At 51.0% G+C, this 16,623-nt stretch overlaps 5 protein-coding genes across 5 annotated transcripts; 3 read left to right on the plus strand and 2 right to left on the minus strand.

Moving 5' to 3' along the window:
• Positions 1 to 2,462: 2,462 nt before the first annotated feature.
• SCP_1004520 (hypothetical protein) lies at positions 2,463 to 3,746 on the plus strand (the record flags this gene model as incomplete). The annotated part of the gene is made up of 14 exons (XM_027762317.1): positions 2,463 to 2,524; positions 2,578 to 2,656; positions 2,710 to 2,723; positions 2,780 to 2,878; positions 2,930 to 2,939; positions 2,992 to 3,009; positions 3,069 to 3,094; positions 3,147 to 3,172; positions 3,229 to 3,263; positions 3,324 to 3,348; positions 3,413 to 3,424; positions 3,477 to 3,492; positions 3,543 to 3,585; positions 3,645 to 3,746. 14 exons carry the CDS (start codon positions 2,463 to 2,465, stop codon positions 3,744 to 3,746), a joined length of 567 nt encoding a protein of 188 aa, XP_027618118.1.
• A 17-nt stretch (positions 3,747 to 3,763) lies between these two features.
• SCP_1004530 (hypothetical protein) lies at positions 3,764 to 4,685 on the plus strand (the record flags this gene model as incomplete). The annotated part of the gene is made up of 9 exons (XM_027762318.1): positions 3,764 to 3,816; positions 3,868 to 3,877; positions 3,935 to 3,984; positions 4,037 to 4,064; positions 4,113 to 4,170; positions 4,226 to 4,250; positions 4,313 to 4,430; positions 4,497 to 4,565; positions 4,617 to 4,685. The coding sequence occupies 9 exons, from the start codon at positions 3,764 to 3,766 to the stop codon at positions 4,683 to 4,685; spliced, it is 480 nt and encodes a 159-aa protein (XP_027618119.1).
• Positions 4,686 to 9,998: 5,313 nt separating this feature from the next.
• Positions 9,999 to 12,499, plus strand: SCP_1004540 (2-isopropylmalate synthase; the record flags this gene model as incomplete). Its single annotated transcript, XM_027762319.1, has 5 exons — positions 9,999 to 10,003; positions 10,054 to 10,348; positions 10,402 to 10,791; positions 10,844 to 10,916; positions 10,971 to 12,499. The coding sequence occupies 5 exons, from the start codon at positions 9,999 to 10,001 to the stop codon at positions 12,497 to 12,499; spliced, it is 2,292 nt and encodes a 763-aa protein (XP_027618120.1).
• A 299-nt stretch (positions 12,500 to 12,798) lies between these two features.
• SCP_1004550 (Mitochondrial oxaloacetate transport protein) lies at positions 12,799 to 14,376 on the minus strand (the record flags this gene model as incomplete). Its single annotated transcript, XM_027762320.1, has 13 exons — positions 12,799 to 12,868; positions 12,928 to 12,964; positions 13,019 to 13,151; positions 13,202 to 13,228; positions 13,284 to 13,397; positions 13,449 to 13,595; positions 13,648 to 13,691; positions 13,742 to 13,852; positions 13,899 to 13,923; positions 13,980 to 13,991; positions 14,044 to 14,191; positions 14,245 to 14,261; positions 14,317 to 14,376. The coding sequence occupies 13 exons, from the start codon at positions 14,374 to 14,376 to the stop codon at positions 12,799 to 12,801; spliced, it is 945 nt and encodes a 314-aa protein (XP_027618121.1).
• Positions 14,377 to 15,138: 762 nt separating this feature from the next.
• Positions 15,139 to 16,166, minus strand: SCP_1004560 (hypothetical protein; the record flags this gene model as incomplete). The annotated part of the gene is made up of 5 exons (XM_027762321.1): positions 15,139 to 15,228; positions 15,284 to 15,540; positions 15,595 to 15,658; positions 15,711 to 15,757; positions 15,809 to 16,166. 5 exons carry the CDS (start codon positions 16,164 to 16,166, stop codon positions 15,139 to 15,141), a joined length of 816 nt encoding a protein of 271 aa, XP_027618122.1.
• Between the last annotated feature and the right edge of the window lie 457 nt (positions 16,167 to 16,623).

Here is a 16,623-nt window from a genome sequence, read left to right on the forward strand (position 1 = left end):
CCCACCTCCGAGTCACTCTAGTCGTACGCGAAAATGCAGATGTCTTGCTGTGTTCATTGCTCTGCCGTCCGTTCGCTTTGATCTGTACCGTCTCTATTGATGTTACACAATGATACCGTCAACCGTAAGTTATTGTTGACGAGCATAATTTTCCGGCTCCAGTCCGCCGCAGGCGCGAAGCGTTTGGCACACCGCACCTAGCACTGCCCCCATGAGGACACCATTGTTGAATCACGCAGTGCGTACATGATTCTCAAGCGCCTCCGAGAGCTCGGATCTCTCGACTTAACACCTGCATCTCTTCCCAAGAATAAACGAGCACATAGTGCGCCTTCTTTATCGGCGACCTGTGTTAGCCGCTCTCCATGCTGACTCCGTCCGGTGCAGCCACCGGCGAAGCAATCGAAGCATCAGGGGCCTGCAGCGTCTTCTCGGCGTCTTGGAAACGGATTCGGAAGAACGCATCACGTCGATATGCGAGTCTCTAAGCTCCGAGCGTTGTGGCACAGAGTCTCCTTCGCACAGAGGCGTCTGTACGTGATTTAGGTATCTTCCGGCGCCAAGCATGGTGGCGTCAAGTCTCTTCGCCTCTGTAGATTCTCATTGGAGTGCTTCGTAGGCTTTGTACAGCTAGTAACTAGATTATAAATTTACACTTTTGGCATACTCAGCAGACATTGTAACAGTTTCTAACTGGTCTACAACTCTGAGTTATTATTAGCTTGGTCACTAACTATTGTAGGGCATCACAAGTCCATACTTTTGGCATACTTAAAAGTAACAAAAGTCACCAGACATTCTGATGACCTCCACACCAAATCCTAACAAGGGTCAAATCTCAGAAAGGTTACGAGACTAGATGGCTCTGTGGGCTCACTCGGCACAAGGTTGATTTGGCAGTGCAAAGTACCCCAAGTTCATCTTCTCCACCATCATCTGTCCAGCGTAACCGCCCATAGACTATTGCATCGCATTGGAGAGAGAACTGGTCGGTAGCGGACATGCAACTGTCTGAGTCTTGCAGGGCACTTACACATCACGAATGGAAGAACAGGCTTTGCAATCACCTCCGAGAAGTCTCCGTGGCGCGCAGTCGGGACCATTCGTACTGGTAGAGGCATCTATAATTCCTATAGCTAGTGAGGCCGTAGGTCGGAGATCATCGATGATCACCACCATCCAGCGCTCGAGCTGCAGGACCATGATCCGACCGTCTCGAGTACCTTCATAGGAAAAGGTATCACTTCCACCGAAATCTTTCCAGATACTGGGGTGCGCCTACCGGGACAGGCTGTTCAGTCACCGGCGCGCCATGATCGACTACTGCATGCCTCAGGACGATGGCGCACTGCATGTTTACAAGCCGAAGGTGGGTGAAGGCAAAGAGAGCGCATAGAGATGTGCCTCGAATCCAGACCGGGTCGGCACTATTAGCCCGCGTTCACAATTGTGACCGGTCTTCTTAGAAGCCAGTTTCATCGGCCAGCTGCGCCCACGAGTAGCGCAGAAATCGAGGCCATTACGCTCTGTTACACTGTTAGATATATAATCTACTTGCCTCTTCACGGATTGGTATCACCCGTCTGTTCTACAACGCTCGAGTGACACAGATGTAACTCCAGCGTACCGCCTGTCCGTTCAGAACCGTGATACATACTCCAAAGCCTGTACAACGCGGTATCTCACAGTATCTAGGCGACGCATCAATTGAGAGACAATCGCAAGAATTTGCAAGTCGTACGTATGTAACGCATGATAGCCTAGATGCAGCTGAGATTGCGGGATCGACCAGGAATCGTTGCAATAAACGTTTGATTTGCCACCAAGTGGGGACAGTGCAGCTTTGCCAGACAAAGTTTTCATCACGAAGAAACCTCGAAAGAAAACCACATCGAAATGCAGAGGAAGACGCTGGGCGCTCGCGGGTTTCTCGGAGACTCGGCTTATGCACACCGACCTTTCTAGAAACGCAAATGTGCTCTACTCACCAAATCGATACGTTGTGCCTGGACCTGGTAACTGTGACGTTAGAGACAAACATTAGGGTTTCGTTTTGAATGTTTTTGGTACCAGGTCTGGACGTATGAATAAGGTTTTTCGCGCGAATTTATGCATGCCAACCTATATGTCACATACCTACTCCAAGTATTGTGGTATGATCCCAATGCAAAGTCGTTCTCATGTCAGAGGCCAAGCGATGTCCGACCATGTTCTTCTTCACAATGCGGCTGTTCCCGGCCAAAAGTCGCATCAAGCGAGCTTTGATGACCTTGATGACGCCGGGACGGTCTACGCCGCGCTAGCCTATACTTATACCGTGATGCAGCTCAACCTCGGAGAATGTCTCCTTCCTGACCTGTCCAACGCTGTCTTGGATTCCGACTGGGCAAAACCTTACTCGACTTCCCAACCCCCACAACACCTTCTGTTACTTCTCAAGTTCCCCGACCGCGAGAAGAATCATGGCGAATGACCTGAACGCGACAGTGGGCGCGCTCTTGTTGGGGACGCTCTTCACCGCCGTGTACGTTCTACGTGGCTTCTGGCATTGTCTGGGCTCTCATCAGCGACATGCAGCGGGTTCGGGATCACAACTATGCAGACATACATGTATATGTCACGATTTCCGAATGACCCGAAGATCATTCGTTGGACGGTGGGTGAATGTCTGCTTCAATGGTGATCTCATATACTGAAGATTTGGTAAAGGTTTGGACACTCCTGTGAGTGAAAACATGATGGCGTTATGCCCTGCTTTTCATTTTCCCACTTCAAAAAGTGTGCTGGACGTCACCCATGTTGCACTCACCTGGCACATGATTTATTGGTATTTGATCCTGAATTACAATAACCCTGCGAGTCTGGATCTCTCTGTCTGGTGAGTGCCGACAAATGAGCTTTAAAGTTGTTACGCTAATGTATAGCGCAGGAGCTTCGATGTAAGTCAGAATCCGCCTGATTGCACGCAAATCACTGACTTTACTGGCGAAGATCACTGTTGTGATCACGGTTCGTGATGCGCCTGATTTACTTGTTGTAAACAAACCCAAACGTCAATTTTCCTACAGGCCGTAGTCACAGTTGTAGCACATTGGTGAGTGCGAAGTATGAACCCCCTCCACATTATTGATCCTTGCATTGCTTAGCTTCTACGCCCGGCGCGTGTACATCCGTAAGTTTATCAAGATACCATGCACCAATTTTCTTGATTGTCGAGTCTCGACGCAGTTGGTAACCGGCAATGGATTATCGCGGCCCTAATTGTACGCCAATCAGCAGGCTTGTTCAGCTGTGTTAACGACTTACGCTGTATCCCTCTTTAGCTGATTTTATCCGCTATGCGGTTGAGTACGTAGCGTGTCCTCTTACCGTGTCAGGTGGAGTAATCTTAATGGTCATTATTCTCGTACAGTCTTCGGTTCCTGTGAGTACCTAATGCATCACAGTTGTTTCTACCGACTGACCGGATTGCACAGATGTCACTGCAAGAATGTTGGTAGCCCTTGTGTTCAACGACCATCATTACTGAACAATTTCCTAAGCTTCCAGATCAAGCTGCTCAAGGAGCTGTGGGGTAAAATCGGGGTATGGTCCCATTAAAAATCTACTCCGCGGGTGAAATAATTCTTTTCTCCCCCGCACAGGTTGAGGTCGGGGTCGGAATGGGTGCAGGCACCGCTGCGGACTTGCTCATCACTATTTCGCTCGTATGGTATCTCAGAAAACACAGGGGATTCAGCAGGTAAGTGCTTAAGATTGTAGCATGTTGAGCAAGCTTTCAACCAAGTGGCATAACCTCCTTTTGACATGTAGCCAGTGAGTCGATAAAAAGCCTATTTTTTTGATACTAACTGAGGCAAATTTCAGCACGGATAATGTGCGTCGCCATACGATTCATGAACCCATCCACGGATAAGCTGATCGTGTGTTATAGATCGTAGATAGAATCACCTTCTGGACAGTCAACAATGGCGTGTTGACGGGGTTGGTTTCAATCATGTGGTTTATTCTTTCTCAGCCGAACTTTCATCTGCAGTGTCGTCGGCCTCACCGTGATCATCACTGTAGGGGATTTCGTTATACCGCATGCTTGTCCTGATGACCACTTACAGATGCTCACCATGCCTGATAACATGATCTACCTGGCCTGGCATCTTCTACTCAGCAAACGTGAGTATTATTAGGTGGCGTATGAGATCTCGTCTATAACTCATATTAATTGCAGTATATGCCAATGCGCTACTAGCGACGTAAGTTTTCCGGCCATGTGTACCACCTCTCACTACCGACACTTCCCCCTCCTCGCTTGCAGACTGAATTTCCGAAGAGTCAACCGTGGACGCGGGCTGGAAGAAGACGACGAGCAAATACAGCTGTCTGTTCGGCGACACGATAGCACCGCGCTGCAATTCACTACCAAAGACAGCGTGGTGCGTGACTACTGCAACTTTTCACCCTAGCCGTATCTGATGTGCCCCTGTTTCTTCTCATAATAGATTGCCCCCGTCGTTCACGTCGTGACAACGACCATGACAGATGCCCGTTATGGCGTTAGATCGCAAAAGGTCGGTACTTACGTACGCGCTCGACGATGTCCGGCTCACATCGATTGACAGTCGTATGAAGAAAGTGACGAGCGGCTGCCCAGCGACTCTGGTGGGGTCAAAGACATGTCCCTGCCGTAGCTTTCTACCCTCTAAGTGAGATTTTCTTAACGGGGCATGGTGTAATGCAAGTCCTGTTGTCTGTCATAGACTTCCCCTCGTTTTGTATCAGCCGTTGCTTCTTATTTAGCACTGCAATGTTACAGTGTCTAGGCTTCTGCTATAGTACTAGCTGAGAGACTATAATCTAATGTGCTATCTGAGACAGTCCGTCATGCGCCTGAAGCCGCTTATGGACGTGGCGGCCTAGCTGAGTGATATGCAATTCCTTGTTTTCAATCCATCGGTCTAATGTTGGCACTGAGTATGTGGACCTGGGTAACGCCTACGGTTTCTTGCAAATCCAGGCCGTCCGATGAACCTGCGTCACGGCAAAGAATAAGTCTTTTCATAGACCACGGCGTCCAACACTAACCTCAACTCTTTGCTGATATCCGACGATGCATTCTCCAGGAGGGAGGTGGTTGGCCCAAACATTCTGTACATCCCTTCAACCCGTCATGTAGACGTCGGCTAATACAGTCTCTAAGTTCCAGTGCAGCGAGTTCCATGAGATATCAACGCGCACACTCAAGATTTGGACCGGAGGCTCGCGACGCGGTCAACCATTTTTGTTCAAACGTTCACATTCCGAGGTCGTATAGTATCCCGAGCGCCATAAACACGCCCATTCGATCGATCGTTTGCTCAATCTGCGTCCGTCCAAGTGGTCAGATCTTGATCATGTAGCGGAAGTAAAACGTATAGGTAACAGCATGTACATTACTGGCCGTTGCCCTAGATCCTCACGATGCCAGCCGAGCGGAACGCTGTTATTCGCGGCTTAGATGTCGGGAATTCCCCCTATGGCGTTCGCAGTCATCAGCTTACTGGCCATATTAGAGTCAAATCGAGAAAATCCGGGGGTTCCCCACGCCCAAGAATTGTAAACACCTAGTACCTTGTAACAAATACGAAATAGTAACGATTGGATCGTAAAACAATGTGGTCAAGTGTGATTAATCGGTGTGTATATTTTGAGCGGCGGATGCTCAATATGCCGATTTCATGAATTCTAGGGCTATCATCAGTATCATTGGCATGGCGGAGTTCTATCGCTTGAACCGACAGAAGTCAGCACTTTGCGAGAAGGATTATATCCCAGCAGAAAGGGCTGAGGCGTTTCGTGATATGGGAGATAAATCTCCACTGTACAGGTGCGCTTTCATGCGCTGTCGCTGTGAGCTGTGAGCTGTGAGGAGTACAGTTACACATTATGAAATCCCTCATTTGACCCGCGATACCTTCGACTGGGGTCCAGAAGGTACCCGCCTCTTGACTCCGCAATAGGATACACACGAGACACACAAACATCTAATATCGGCTGCATGGCCATGATGATAGGGGCAGTCCTGTGGACGATAGATGAACGACGACGCGATGCTGTCGTGTGAAATCAACTACACGTCCAACAAAAACATTCGAATGCTCTCACCCCCAAAGTTGCCAATCCCGATGGCCATAGCAATCACAACACCACGCTTGATGTCGCCTCTAGTATTTCCTCCGGTCCACGTGAGCATGCAGCGACGGCGGGGAACAGTCCCATGAGGCAATGGTCGTACAAACGTAGCCGGCAACAGGTGTCCTTGTGGCGTACTACAGCACTACGTACCCACAAGCGCCGCAATCGACCGTGCGAGAATGAAGGGGCCTCGGGGACGCCACTGATCGGAGAGCATGCCTACCACGATAGTGCAGAAGTAACCAGCGACACATGGGGTACTGAGAGCAGCTGCGCATGCGAGGCAGAGTAGCCCAGGCCTGCGATAATGTTCAGGAAAAGAGCAAACGCATATGTTGGAATCATAACACTGCATGCGGGAAGTTAAGTGTGCGATGGTTGCCGAGAGGCGACGAAGTGAAGCAGTAATGGAGACGTACAAGAGGTAGCTGCCCACAAAAATATAAGAGTGCGGATCACGGAGCGAGGAACTCCCAACGGAACGTCTTCGACAGCCCTGCGTTGTTTTCCTGGGGCGTTTGGATAAGCCACTCGCGTTCCGTTTCAGATAAGAATGTGGCTGTTTCTGGGAACTGTACTCATGTCGCAGTGGTCAATATTCCTGACTGCCAACGCGCACAGACGTCATGATGAGTACGTCATACATGAAGAAGTACGAGAGGACAGCTACCACGACAGTCACTGCAATGGAAGCACTTGAGTCCAGTTACATGACCTAATGTTGAGCAACAACGTACGGAGACCTTCCAACAAAAACTGCAAAAGGAATATCTCAGCATGCAACACGTCCCGCGGACATTAGCGACACTCACGATCCACGACCAGCCTGCCAGGCCCCCAATACTGAGATGCGATCATAAACACCTTGCGCCGTCTACAAGTACTGCAGTTCTTACCCACTCATCTTCTCTATGCCGAAGCCTAGAATGCAAAAAGCCCCTGATGATGGCTCGGCGATGCTCCGATAATAAAGCGAGATCCAGTCTCACCAGCGGCCGTGGTGGGGGAAAGGAAGATGGACGCGCGTTGTGCTTGCACTATTCTCCGATACCATAGGCAGAGGTAGAATGTTACCCCATGGAAGAGCCCGGCCTTCGGAACAAAATTGTCGTCAAACGCCGTGCAATAACCACGGCCTCAGATACTCACCTCGGTTAATCCAAGATGCGAACAAGGCTTTTACCACGTAATCAGGCTGCCATAGCTCTTAACAAACACCATGGACAACGTCGTGACGCGCCAAAACATCATGATAAGAGGTACTGCAGACGTGTCAGCTAACATCATTAAAAGGAGGCCCAAATGCTACGGACTCCAGCGTGATGGTCTGAGGAGTTTCATCGCCAAGTTCCTGTAAAGTTAATGGTATCAGATCAGGTGGAACTCACGAAGGAACCTCGAAGAAGCAGCAGGGTATCTGATGAGGCGCTCAACGAATTGGACAAGCTATCGTATTTATAACATACGAAGAAGATGGCGGAGCATAGATTGTATTGAAGACCGGTCAGCTTAAGGTCTGCTGCTAATCCGGCAACCTTCGCATTGCCTGGCGGAATACCGGGATCAGAACGGTGAATATGCGAGTTGAACCCTTGCGCACCAATGTTCGCACGATCTCTAGCACAAGTAGAAATGATGAAGAGGTGATGCAGAACAGCAGTGCAAGAACTCACAAGAATGATACAAGATACAAGATACAAGAGCGACACAAAAGGCAAGAGATGCCAGTCCAATTTCTGTAACACCCGACGACGGTCAACGTTCACAGGAGTAACCCAGTGGAGAACGACCGGAGACATAGGCGAGCAAGCCTTCTCGTCCACAGTGCACACGGACATGATCGTCTCCGGCGAAGTCTAAACTCGGAGGGAGGTAGGCAGACGGTGTGAACCAGCGATGCCTCACATTTTAACCAAGTCTTGGCGAAACTGGAACACAGGATATCAGTAGCGGCATGCTAATGACCCACGCGGGACTTACCCGGCGGAAGAAGGGGACTAGTCGATGCCATAAGGTCCACTGTCCACGGCCAGGAGAGATTTTCAACCCTGAAGCAGGACAAAGTTGTGATGACCGCTGTCTGTGGTGCGTATATTCACCGCCGTCATTGAATCATGTCAGTGGCAGCACGTTACAGCTTCGCTTCTGATTCTGATCTGCGAAACCACCCCATCGTCTTCTCTATCAGCAGTTCAACACGGCCTGCCTAGAGAGTCCCCGCTTAAGAGTATAAATCGGCCGGAATTCTCACAGAGAGACATGGCGGAGACATCACAGATAGCTGGAGCCCATGGTTCCTTGGTATCACTCTCCGTTCACACTCGGAGCAATGTTGCTTGTCGGCCGCAGTGGGTGGCAGCAAATGTGCATACTCACCTAAAATGACGGACCTGTCCTCGATGAGCCGATGGCTGGAAGTCGGAGCTTGGGAACTACACGGAGCATGTACGACCCAAGGTAATCTTCCCCTTGTCAACTGCACCTCTAATACTTGGGAAAAGGGGCGGACTGCTTACAAACCTCGAGGCGAAGAGGAGGAAGGCTCAGCGCCCGGTTATGTTCCTCAAGCCGCTTGAATACTGACACGGTGAGATAGCACGCGTTGTTACAGCTAGATCATATACATCCATTCGGGTATATCGCCAAGTGCGGGTGCGAATTGTGTCTATCACCGTTGCCGCAAGTCGCAGCGAATGATCTTGGGAAATGCAGATCTCACGTGCGCTTGATATGATAGGATTTGGTAAGGACAGAGCAGGAAAAGGTGGGAAAGAACAACCAAAGGCTACTGTTAGCGCTGAGGCTGCTCTCAATTCCACTGAGTTTCTTATGATGAACAAAACATTAAAAGCAGTAATACTTACTCACAAGACTGCTCCCGGGGCTCCAGTCCAGGCCGACGGATGTGACCAAGCGCCTGTAGGACGCCAATCGAATCCGACCCTACTATGTTGGAGCTAGGCATAGCGCCCAGCCCCTGAGTGCGAGTGCGAGTGCGAGTGCCTAACTGTACAACGGGATCAACCCGACCGCGGAATGGAAGAATGTCTGCGATAAGGTTAGTACAAGTTATACAGCTGCTGTCGCCCACTGTACGGACTGTAACTGCTGCCAGCGCTTTTCATCGTTGCATGTGACGTTAACCGAGAGAAACGAATCCAGTCAGCGCTCGATTGTAGTGTACAGGCCTGAGGCCCTCTCTCACCCAGTCAGATAAACCTCAGGGAAACTGGCCAACGACGCCAACTGTCTTTGCAACGCTCGGGAACCGTGGGAATTGCTGAATGTCCTATTGCGGAGCTACAAACAAGAATCACCAATATACGCAATTCTATGATTTTTGAGCCTTCATGGAACTCCGCGTCAAACACGGGCATTGGAATGTTCGTCTTACGCTGAACCTTGGACATCGATGAGGAATCAGAAGGAGAAGGCCAACAATCCCGCGATGTAACTGCGATCCCCGGAAGGTATTTGGAAGCACAAATATCTGCGAGCTGTCTCTGCTACCGAAGCGAGATATCAACGCTCTTGGACGATGAGACCTGGGCCGAAGAACAAAAGGGATGTGGGAAGCGTAGTACTGTGAACGGCGAGATTAATATTGGCTCACATCAGATTCTTTAGACATTCCTCCTACCCTATAGTCTATAGCCGATGGTTCGGAGCCAAGAAGTCGACAAACAAGGGCGAACTTTGAAGCCAATTGCGTGGCGCAGTGCTGCACTCGAGCGCCGTAGCTGCTTAAAGGTTGCGATATTCCCTCGACTTCTCGGAATCATAAACCTAGATCTCTAACCCCCCTGCCATTGTTATCATCGTTAATCACCATGCTGTAAGTCTGCTGTCCGGCTACTCACCCTTCGCAGCTGACGGGCACCATAGGGAGGACCCGAGTATCAAGTACACGCCCTACACCTCCCTGGACCTTGAGGATCGACAATGGCCCAGTAACAAAATATCGAAGCATCCAATTTGGCTGTCGACTGACTTGCGCGATGGAAACCAGGCCCTGGCAAGACCAATGACGGCCGACCAAAAGCTCTGTTTTTTCCGCCATCTTGTTAAGTGCAACTTCAAAGAAATCGAAGTGTCCTTCCCATCGGCCAGCGACACCGACTTCGAGTTTGTGCGGACATTGATACATCAGAACGAAATCCCCGACGACGTCTGGATTCAGGTATGAAGTCTATTCCTTTGCATCGCATTGTAGATTTATTGCTGCCGACCCAGGTACTCACGCCAGCCCGCGAAGAGCTTATAAGGCGGACGTTCGAATCTGTTGCTGGTGCTCGGCATGTCATTCTTCACATTTACACCGCCGCTGCACCTTGCTTTCGTGAGATCGTCTTCAACAAGACGAAGGAGGAGATGCTTGATGTTGCAGTCCGACATATCAAGATCGTCCGCGCTCTGGCGGACGAATACAGTGCGCGCTACGGAACAAAATTCAGACTAGCATACGGCGTGGAGGCCTTCTCCCAGACCGAGCCGGAGTACGTCGTCGAGATCTGCACCGCGGCCAAGAATGCGTGGGGGCTTGCAGGTTTAGGTGATCGCCGCGTCACTTTCAATCTTCCCTCCACGGTAGAGATTGCACCCCCAAGCCACTTCGCAGACCAGGTACGCCGTTCATTTTCTTGATGAAGGCATCACGGAATAATCCATTGCACAGATAGAGTATTTCTGCACACATATGGAGAACAGGAATGAGATGATCGTCAGTCTTCACACGCACAACGATCGCGGTAAGCCATTACGCCTTGTGGTGTATGAAATATCCGCCTGAATTTTCGTGACAGGTACTGCAGTTGCCGCAACAGAACTTGCGATGATGGCTGGTGCGGATCGTGTCGAGGGCTGTCTCTTCGGAAATGGCGAGCGCTGTGGGAACGTGGATCTCGTGACACTCGCACTGAACCTCTACACGCAGGGCATTCCATGCGGTCTTGACTTCAGCCAGATCCAGTCTACCATCGATGTCGTGCTACAATGCACTTCGATTCCAGTGCATCCGCGCCACCCATATTCGGGTGAGCTGGTCTTCACGGCGTTCTCGGGTACCCACCAAGACGCGATCAAGAAAGGTTTCGATACGCAGGCGCGGCGGCATGCCGAGTGTGAAAAGGCAGGGTTGCCACAGAAGTGGGAGATGCCATATCTTCCGCTCGATCCTGCCGACATTGGGCGCACGTACGAGGCCGTCATAAGGGTGAACTCGCAGTCGGGGAAAGGCGGTAGCGCGTACATCGTCGGGAAGCAGTTGCACATGGATCTCCCGCGCGCGGTGCAACAGGAATTCTATCAAGTCGTGCAGCAGCATGTCGACCACTATGCGCGCGAGATGACATCGGACGAAATAAAATCTGCGTTCTGCGAGTACTACCACATCGGAGACGCAGGGTCGCAGGCGAGACTTGTCTTGGACAAATTCGCTGTGGTCAAAAGCCCGCAGAGTGGGCACTCTCTAACGACGTTCCAAGGAAGAGTTTTCGTGGACGGCAACGTGTGCTCCCTGCGAGGGGAAGGGACGGATCCGGTCGAAGCATTCCTCGCAGCAGTGGAGAAGCGACTTGGCCTAGCTTTTTCCGTTATCGATCACCACGAGCGAAGGTCGACGGAGCCGACCAGTAAGGATCTGACGTCATTCTTGCTTCTGACGGAGCTTCACCATGGGCCATCTGTACACATCGGTGAAACCACACGTGTACCCACCTGGGGCGTTGGCGTCGATGAAGACCACGGGAGCTGCAGCATTCGCGCTGCAGTGAGCTCCATCAACAGGCAACTTGGAGCACGTCTTGTCTCGATTGTCAGCGGGGATTCCAGAGAGGTGATGAAGATCCTGCAGAATGAGTACCGGCTGCCCATGCCGCGATCCATGGACGACATGCTGTCCGAATTCTGCAGTAAAGGCGACAAAGAGGGTTTAGCGCCCGCTCAAGTCGCTGCACGCTTCGTCTCATACTTTTGTCACGGGGCATCAGGATCGAAGGGCTCCCCGTTGTGGTCTTTCTCTATTGCGCGCCGCACAGGCGCGGTCGGCGTCCAGCTGCATGCCATCGTGAAGCTGCATGGGATGCAGGAGATGGTGTTCGGGACAGGCAACGACGCCGCAAGCTGCCTGCTAGAAGGAATCGCCGAACACCTCGGGTCATCGACCATGCGCGAGTTCCATGTCCGACCCCGTGGTTGTGGCGGGTACTCGGCGTTCGTCCAGGTGGAGGGCGACGGCGATAGTGCGGGGTGGGGGATTGGAAATGATGCTGACATGACCGCCGCCGTCCTGCAGGCAACGGTGATTGCCGCAGTGAACGCGAGCAGAACATGATGATGTTCCGCCGCGGTTAGCTTCCATCTTTTTTCGTGAGAGGGCGTGATGTAGCCATGTGCTTGTACGGGTTATCGAAGTTGACGCAAAGAACCGTGTACTTCTAGTGTTCTGGTAAAGAAATGACACAAGATATCGTAGGTCTACGATGACGCACTGCGAACAACACTAGCAAAAGCAACATCAATTAGAAACACAGAGACAAAGGCGCTACAGGTAACTAACATTATCAACACCTGCCTGAGCCATGACGCACGCGCGAGGTATCAGAACACCTTATGCTCTATGGGAGAGACAGGCTAGCCCATACGTTCGCGAGCCCGGAGATACAAGCGAACAATCAGATCGTTCGATGTAAGAGTAATGATCCTGCCAGCGCCACGAAGGAATCAGATAAGCAGGCACGGGAAGTATAGATGGAAACATACGTGTGCGGCGCAATGCGCAAGAAATGGGCGGTAGACCCTGCAGGCATCGCGTATCAGCCATATGCATTCGCGGAAATGAGGACAGGCGCACCTTTGTACCAGCCGAAGACGCCCTCCGTCTTCAGGGTTTTCCACAGGCAGTCAATCGGGTTCTTGTACAGGGTCCCGACCATGCGTCCGTCTGGGCCACGAACAGTCGGCTGGTTGTACATGCGAGTAAGGGTCTGCGTGCAACATGTTAGACATGTCCCGGAAGACAAAAGTGAAAACTTGCTGTATCGGCCGGCTGCATTACCAGACACTGTATCAAATCGTCAACAATCAGAACGTCGAACCGACCGTGAAGGAATACCAACCACTACAGCTCCAGAGATTGAACTGCTGATGAGATATGTCCACAAACTGTCCGGAGCGCCAAGGTTGTGCCGTACTAGCTGGGACTTGGCCCAGATATAACTTGGAATTTGAACCTTTGCCGTGGTACAGTGAGATAGTGTTCTAAGCATGCATTAAGCTCTTACCGAGCCACCAAACGAGCCTCTGAGACACGCTGCATCTACACCACGTAGCAGCCCCCTCCATCCTTCCTCGCGAATGATAGTCGACAACGCCGTGAATCCATTCTTGTAGAATCTCTGTGCCCCGACCGGTAGAACAGGAGAGTATGCCTGATCACCGCGGTCAGAAACGCCGTCGCTTGATGATAAGCTGAAACCATGCCTGCATTCTCGTTTTCACCAAGAACAACGGATTACCGACAGCGGCTGCAAGACACCGGTCAGACACGGTTGACAACCACGAACGTCCAACATACAGCCGACGATGGCACTGCCGGTACCCGCGCCCATGGACGTCAGCGCGACTTGCTGCGAGACATCGTACCCCAGTAACCTGTTGAACGCCCTACGGAAGGGCTCATAGAAACCTTTGAAAACGTCAGCGGAGCACCACATCGATATTGAGAGCCATACCGAGCCGACATCCGTTGAGAGCGACCTTGCCTTCGTCGTGAGAACGCTTGAAACCTATCAGAATTCCCTGCAGCACCGTACCTGGTAGAAATACTGTAATAAAAGTAAGTCAACGCACAATTTAGATAAATATTTCTACACTGACTGCTGGACCAAGCCCGCGTTGCACTCCTCTTATGCTCTCATTTTTCCACGTTTTCGCAAAAACATCCAAGACGTTGCGGTATACCTTCGGTCCTCCGCTTTTCGTGAGCTCGCCCTGGAGTTGCATGCGGGTCTTCGCCACTTCAGCTCTAACGGAAACTTACAGTCAACCGTCCCTACAACGATTGCAAAGAAAACATACGGGTTTGTAAAAGTGACCTTGACAGCATGTCATGCGTGAAGTTGATGGAGTTCGACTTGACGTTGCACTCACCGCGGTACATCCTGCCAGTCCTCCGCAAGCAAACCCTTCTCCAGTGGAGAGTGAAGCCATGGTGGTCGGCTGCAAACTGCTTGTAGCGCGTACGAGTCAAGGGGGGGGGGGAGGGGGTTTGCTGTCCATCATGATCATGCGAAGAGAAGCGTGACGGGCGTTTGTCTGATCCTGAAACGGTGTTACAGGAGACACACAGCATTTTTCTTCGACGTCACGGCAGAAATGAAAATTTCTGCCAGCAGCAAGCACAAACCATGCATGATATAGAATTTATCCTACGAACGAGGTGGCAAAACTTGGTTCTCTTGCGCGGTGGGCGGGCCGTATACGATCAGAGCTCGAGTTTGCCACGTGTTCAAAATTGGTCACAATCCACATTAATTTCCGGCCGACCACTATAAGGAGACTGCCTAATCCACATTCATGACTCAGTTTTCTGCTAAAATCACAGGAAATTTGCTATGAATATAGGGGAGTCACTTCATGAAGGTCTGCAATTACGAGTGAGGAATTGGATGCGGCGCCGAAATCATTCTACTCTAACGTTTAGATATGATTATATGTGTTACAAGTGCTACTATGATTGAAAGGCGTCGGTATCGCATCCCGAGTCTTCGCACACGAACAAATACACGGTGGTCGCAAGGAAAAATCAAGAGGCTACAGAGTTCAAGGTACTTCAAAACATTCGGAGGCAAGTAATACACGACACCACTGCTCTTCACTGATTTCCACGAACAAGTCTCATCCTCCATCACCGATACTCGCAATCTGCAAGATGGGGATATTCAGGCCTGCAAAAAGGCACAAGGTTTTGTTTCACGTCGGTACAGCGATACAGAACCTGCTCGAAGCTGCGGCATTCTGCTCGCAATCTGGAAGTTGCATTTCCGGGAAGACCTTCTGGACCTATCGAGGACATCAGCCAGCGTCTCGGATGGCTCCGTATCAGGAAATTGTATACCTTCTTTGCAAGGTACTGCCACCACTGCCCGCTGACGGACTTGAAGGTTCCGCTAGCCCAGCGCTGTTTGGCCTCCGCCTCCTGCAATTCAGATAGCGGCCCCATATGGTCCAGAGGAAGGTAAACCATATTGGCAGTCCAGCTAAAGTCAAAAAAGAAGGGGAACGATATGCGATATGTTCCCGCAGGAGGCGGTACAACACGGTGGCGCGTACTCTTGAAACGCCCGCCTGTGATCATATCCAGCATATCGCCAGCTGGATGCAAAGAATGAGACATATGTGGGATGAGACAAAATTACCAGCACCTACCATTGCAAACAATGGCGTTATCCAGAACTGGAACGTCTACCCATTCATTTTTAGGAGAGAGAATCTAAACGAAGTTATTGAGATGACCCAACATTGCACAGTTGCCTGACACTAACCTGCAGACCGGGAGAGTTGTGGTTGAGGAGGGTCAGCAGACCGAAATCTGTGTTGGTTCTCAGCAAAGGCAAAACATGCAACAAAGTTGGAGACAGACCACTATGTTCACCAATGCCCCATACTTCTCCGTTCGTCTGGCTCTCAGAGCGAGGAGAGTACTTGAATGCCCGGAATAGTGCAACGGGCTCTGGCAACAAGTAATTGTCACGAATACAATGTGCATCGAGGCCAAGCGAAATCGACATCGCCGCGCAGACGAGCGTGCCTAGCGCAACTATCTCATCGATGTACTGCAAGATAGTAGGACGCATGGCAGGAATAGTGGCGTCCGGGAACTGGTTCTTGCCATGAAGAGGCATTCCAGTGTGGCGATGATCGTCGGGGTGCTCTGGACCAAAATACATCCCCTCCTTACGATCCACACGACCGTGGGTACCTTCTCCACCCAGCGGCATATATCCCCGCCAAGCAACGCCCCCCTTCTGTACATGCAGATCTAATTTTTGTTCCACGGGAAGGTCGAAGAACTCCCTAGTGTAGCGGAGCAGGTCCTTTTGCAGATCCACACCGACTTTATGACCAGTAATCTGAAAGAAACCCTATGTGCTAAATGCGTCGTTCACTTGGCGAGCGGTGTCGAAGGCTTCTGCAGAAGAAAGTGATGAGTACAACGGGCTGATATCGATTACAGGGATATTCTGCATGGCAGTTCTGAAAGACAGTGGTGTCTCAATATGCCAGTGAGCCTCAGGCGAACGCAAGATAGACGCCGTAGCGGGTTATTTGTCTTTCCCCCAAAAAGGAACTCAACGCTCGGGTCGGCGGCGGCGCGGCTTCATTACTTCAGAGATCCGCTTTTCATTAGCCTGCAGCATTGAGAACGAACCGGATACCCAACCTCGAACTTCAAAC

This window comes from Sparassis crispa, assembly GCF_003851025.1.
Source record: "Sparassis crispa DNA, contig_000009F, whole genome shotgun sequence".
Lineage (NCBI taxonomy): Eukaryota > Fungi > Basidiomycota > Agaricomycetes > Polyporales > Sparassidaceae > Sparassis > Sparassis crispa.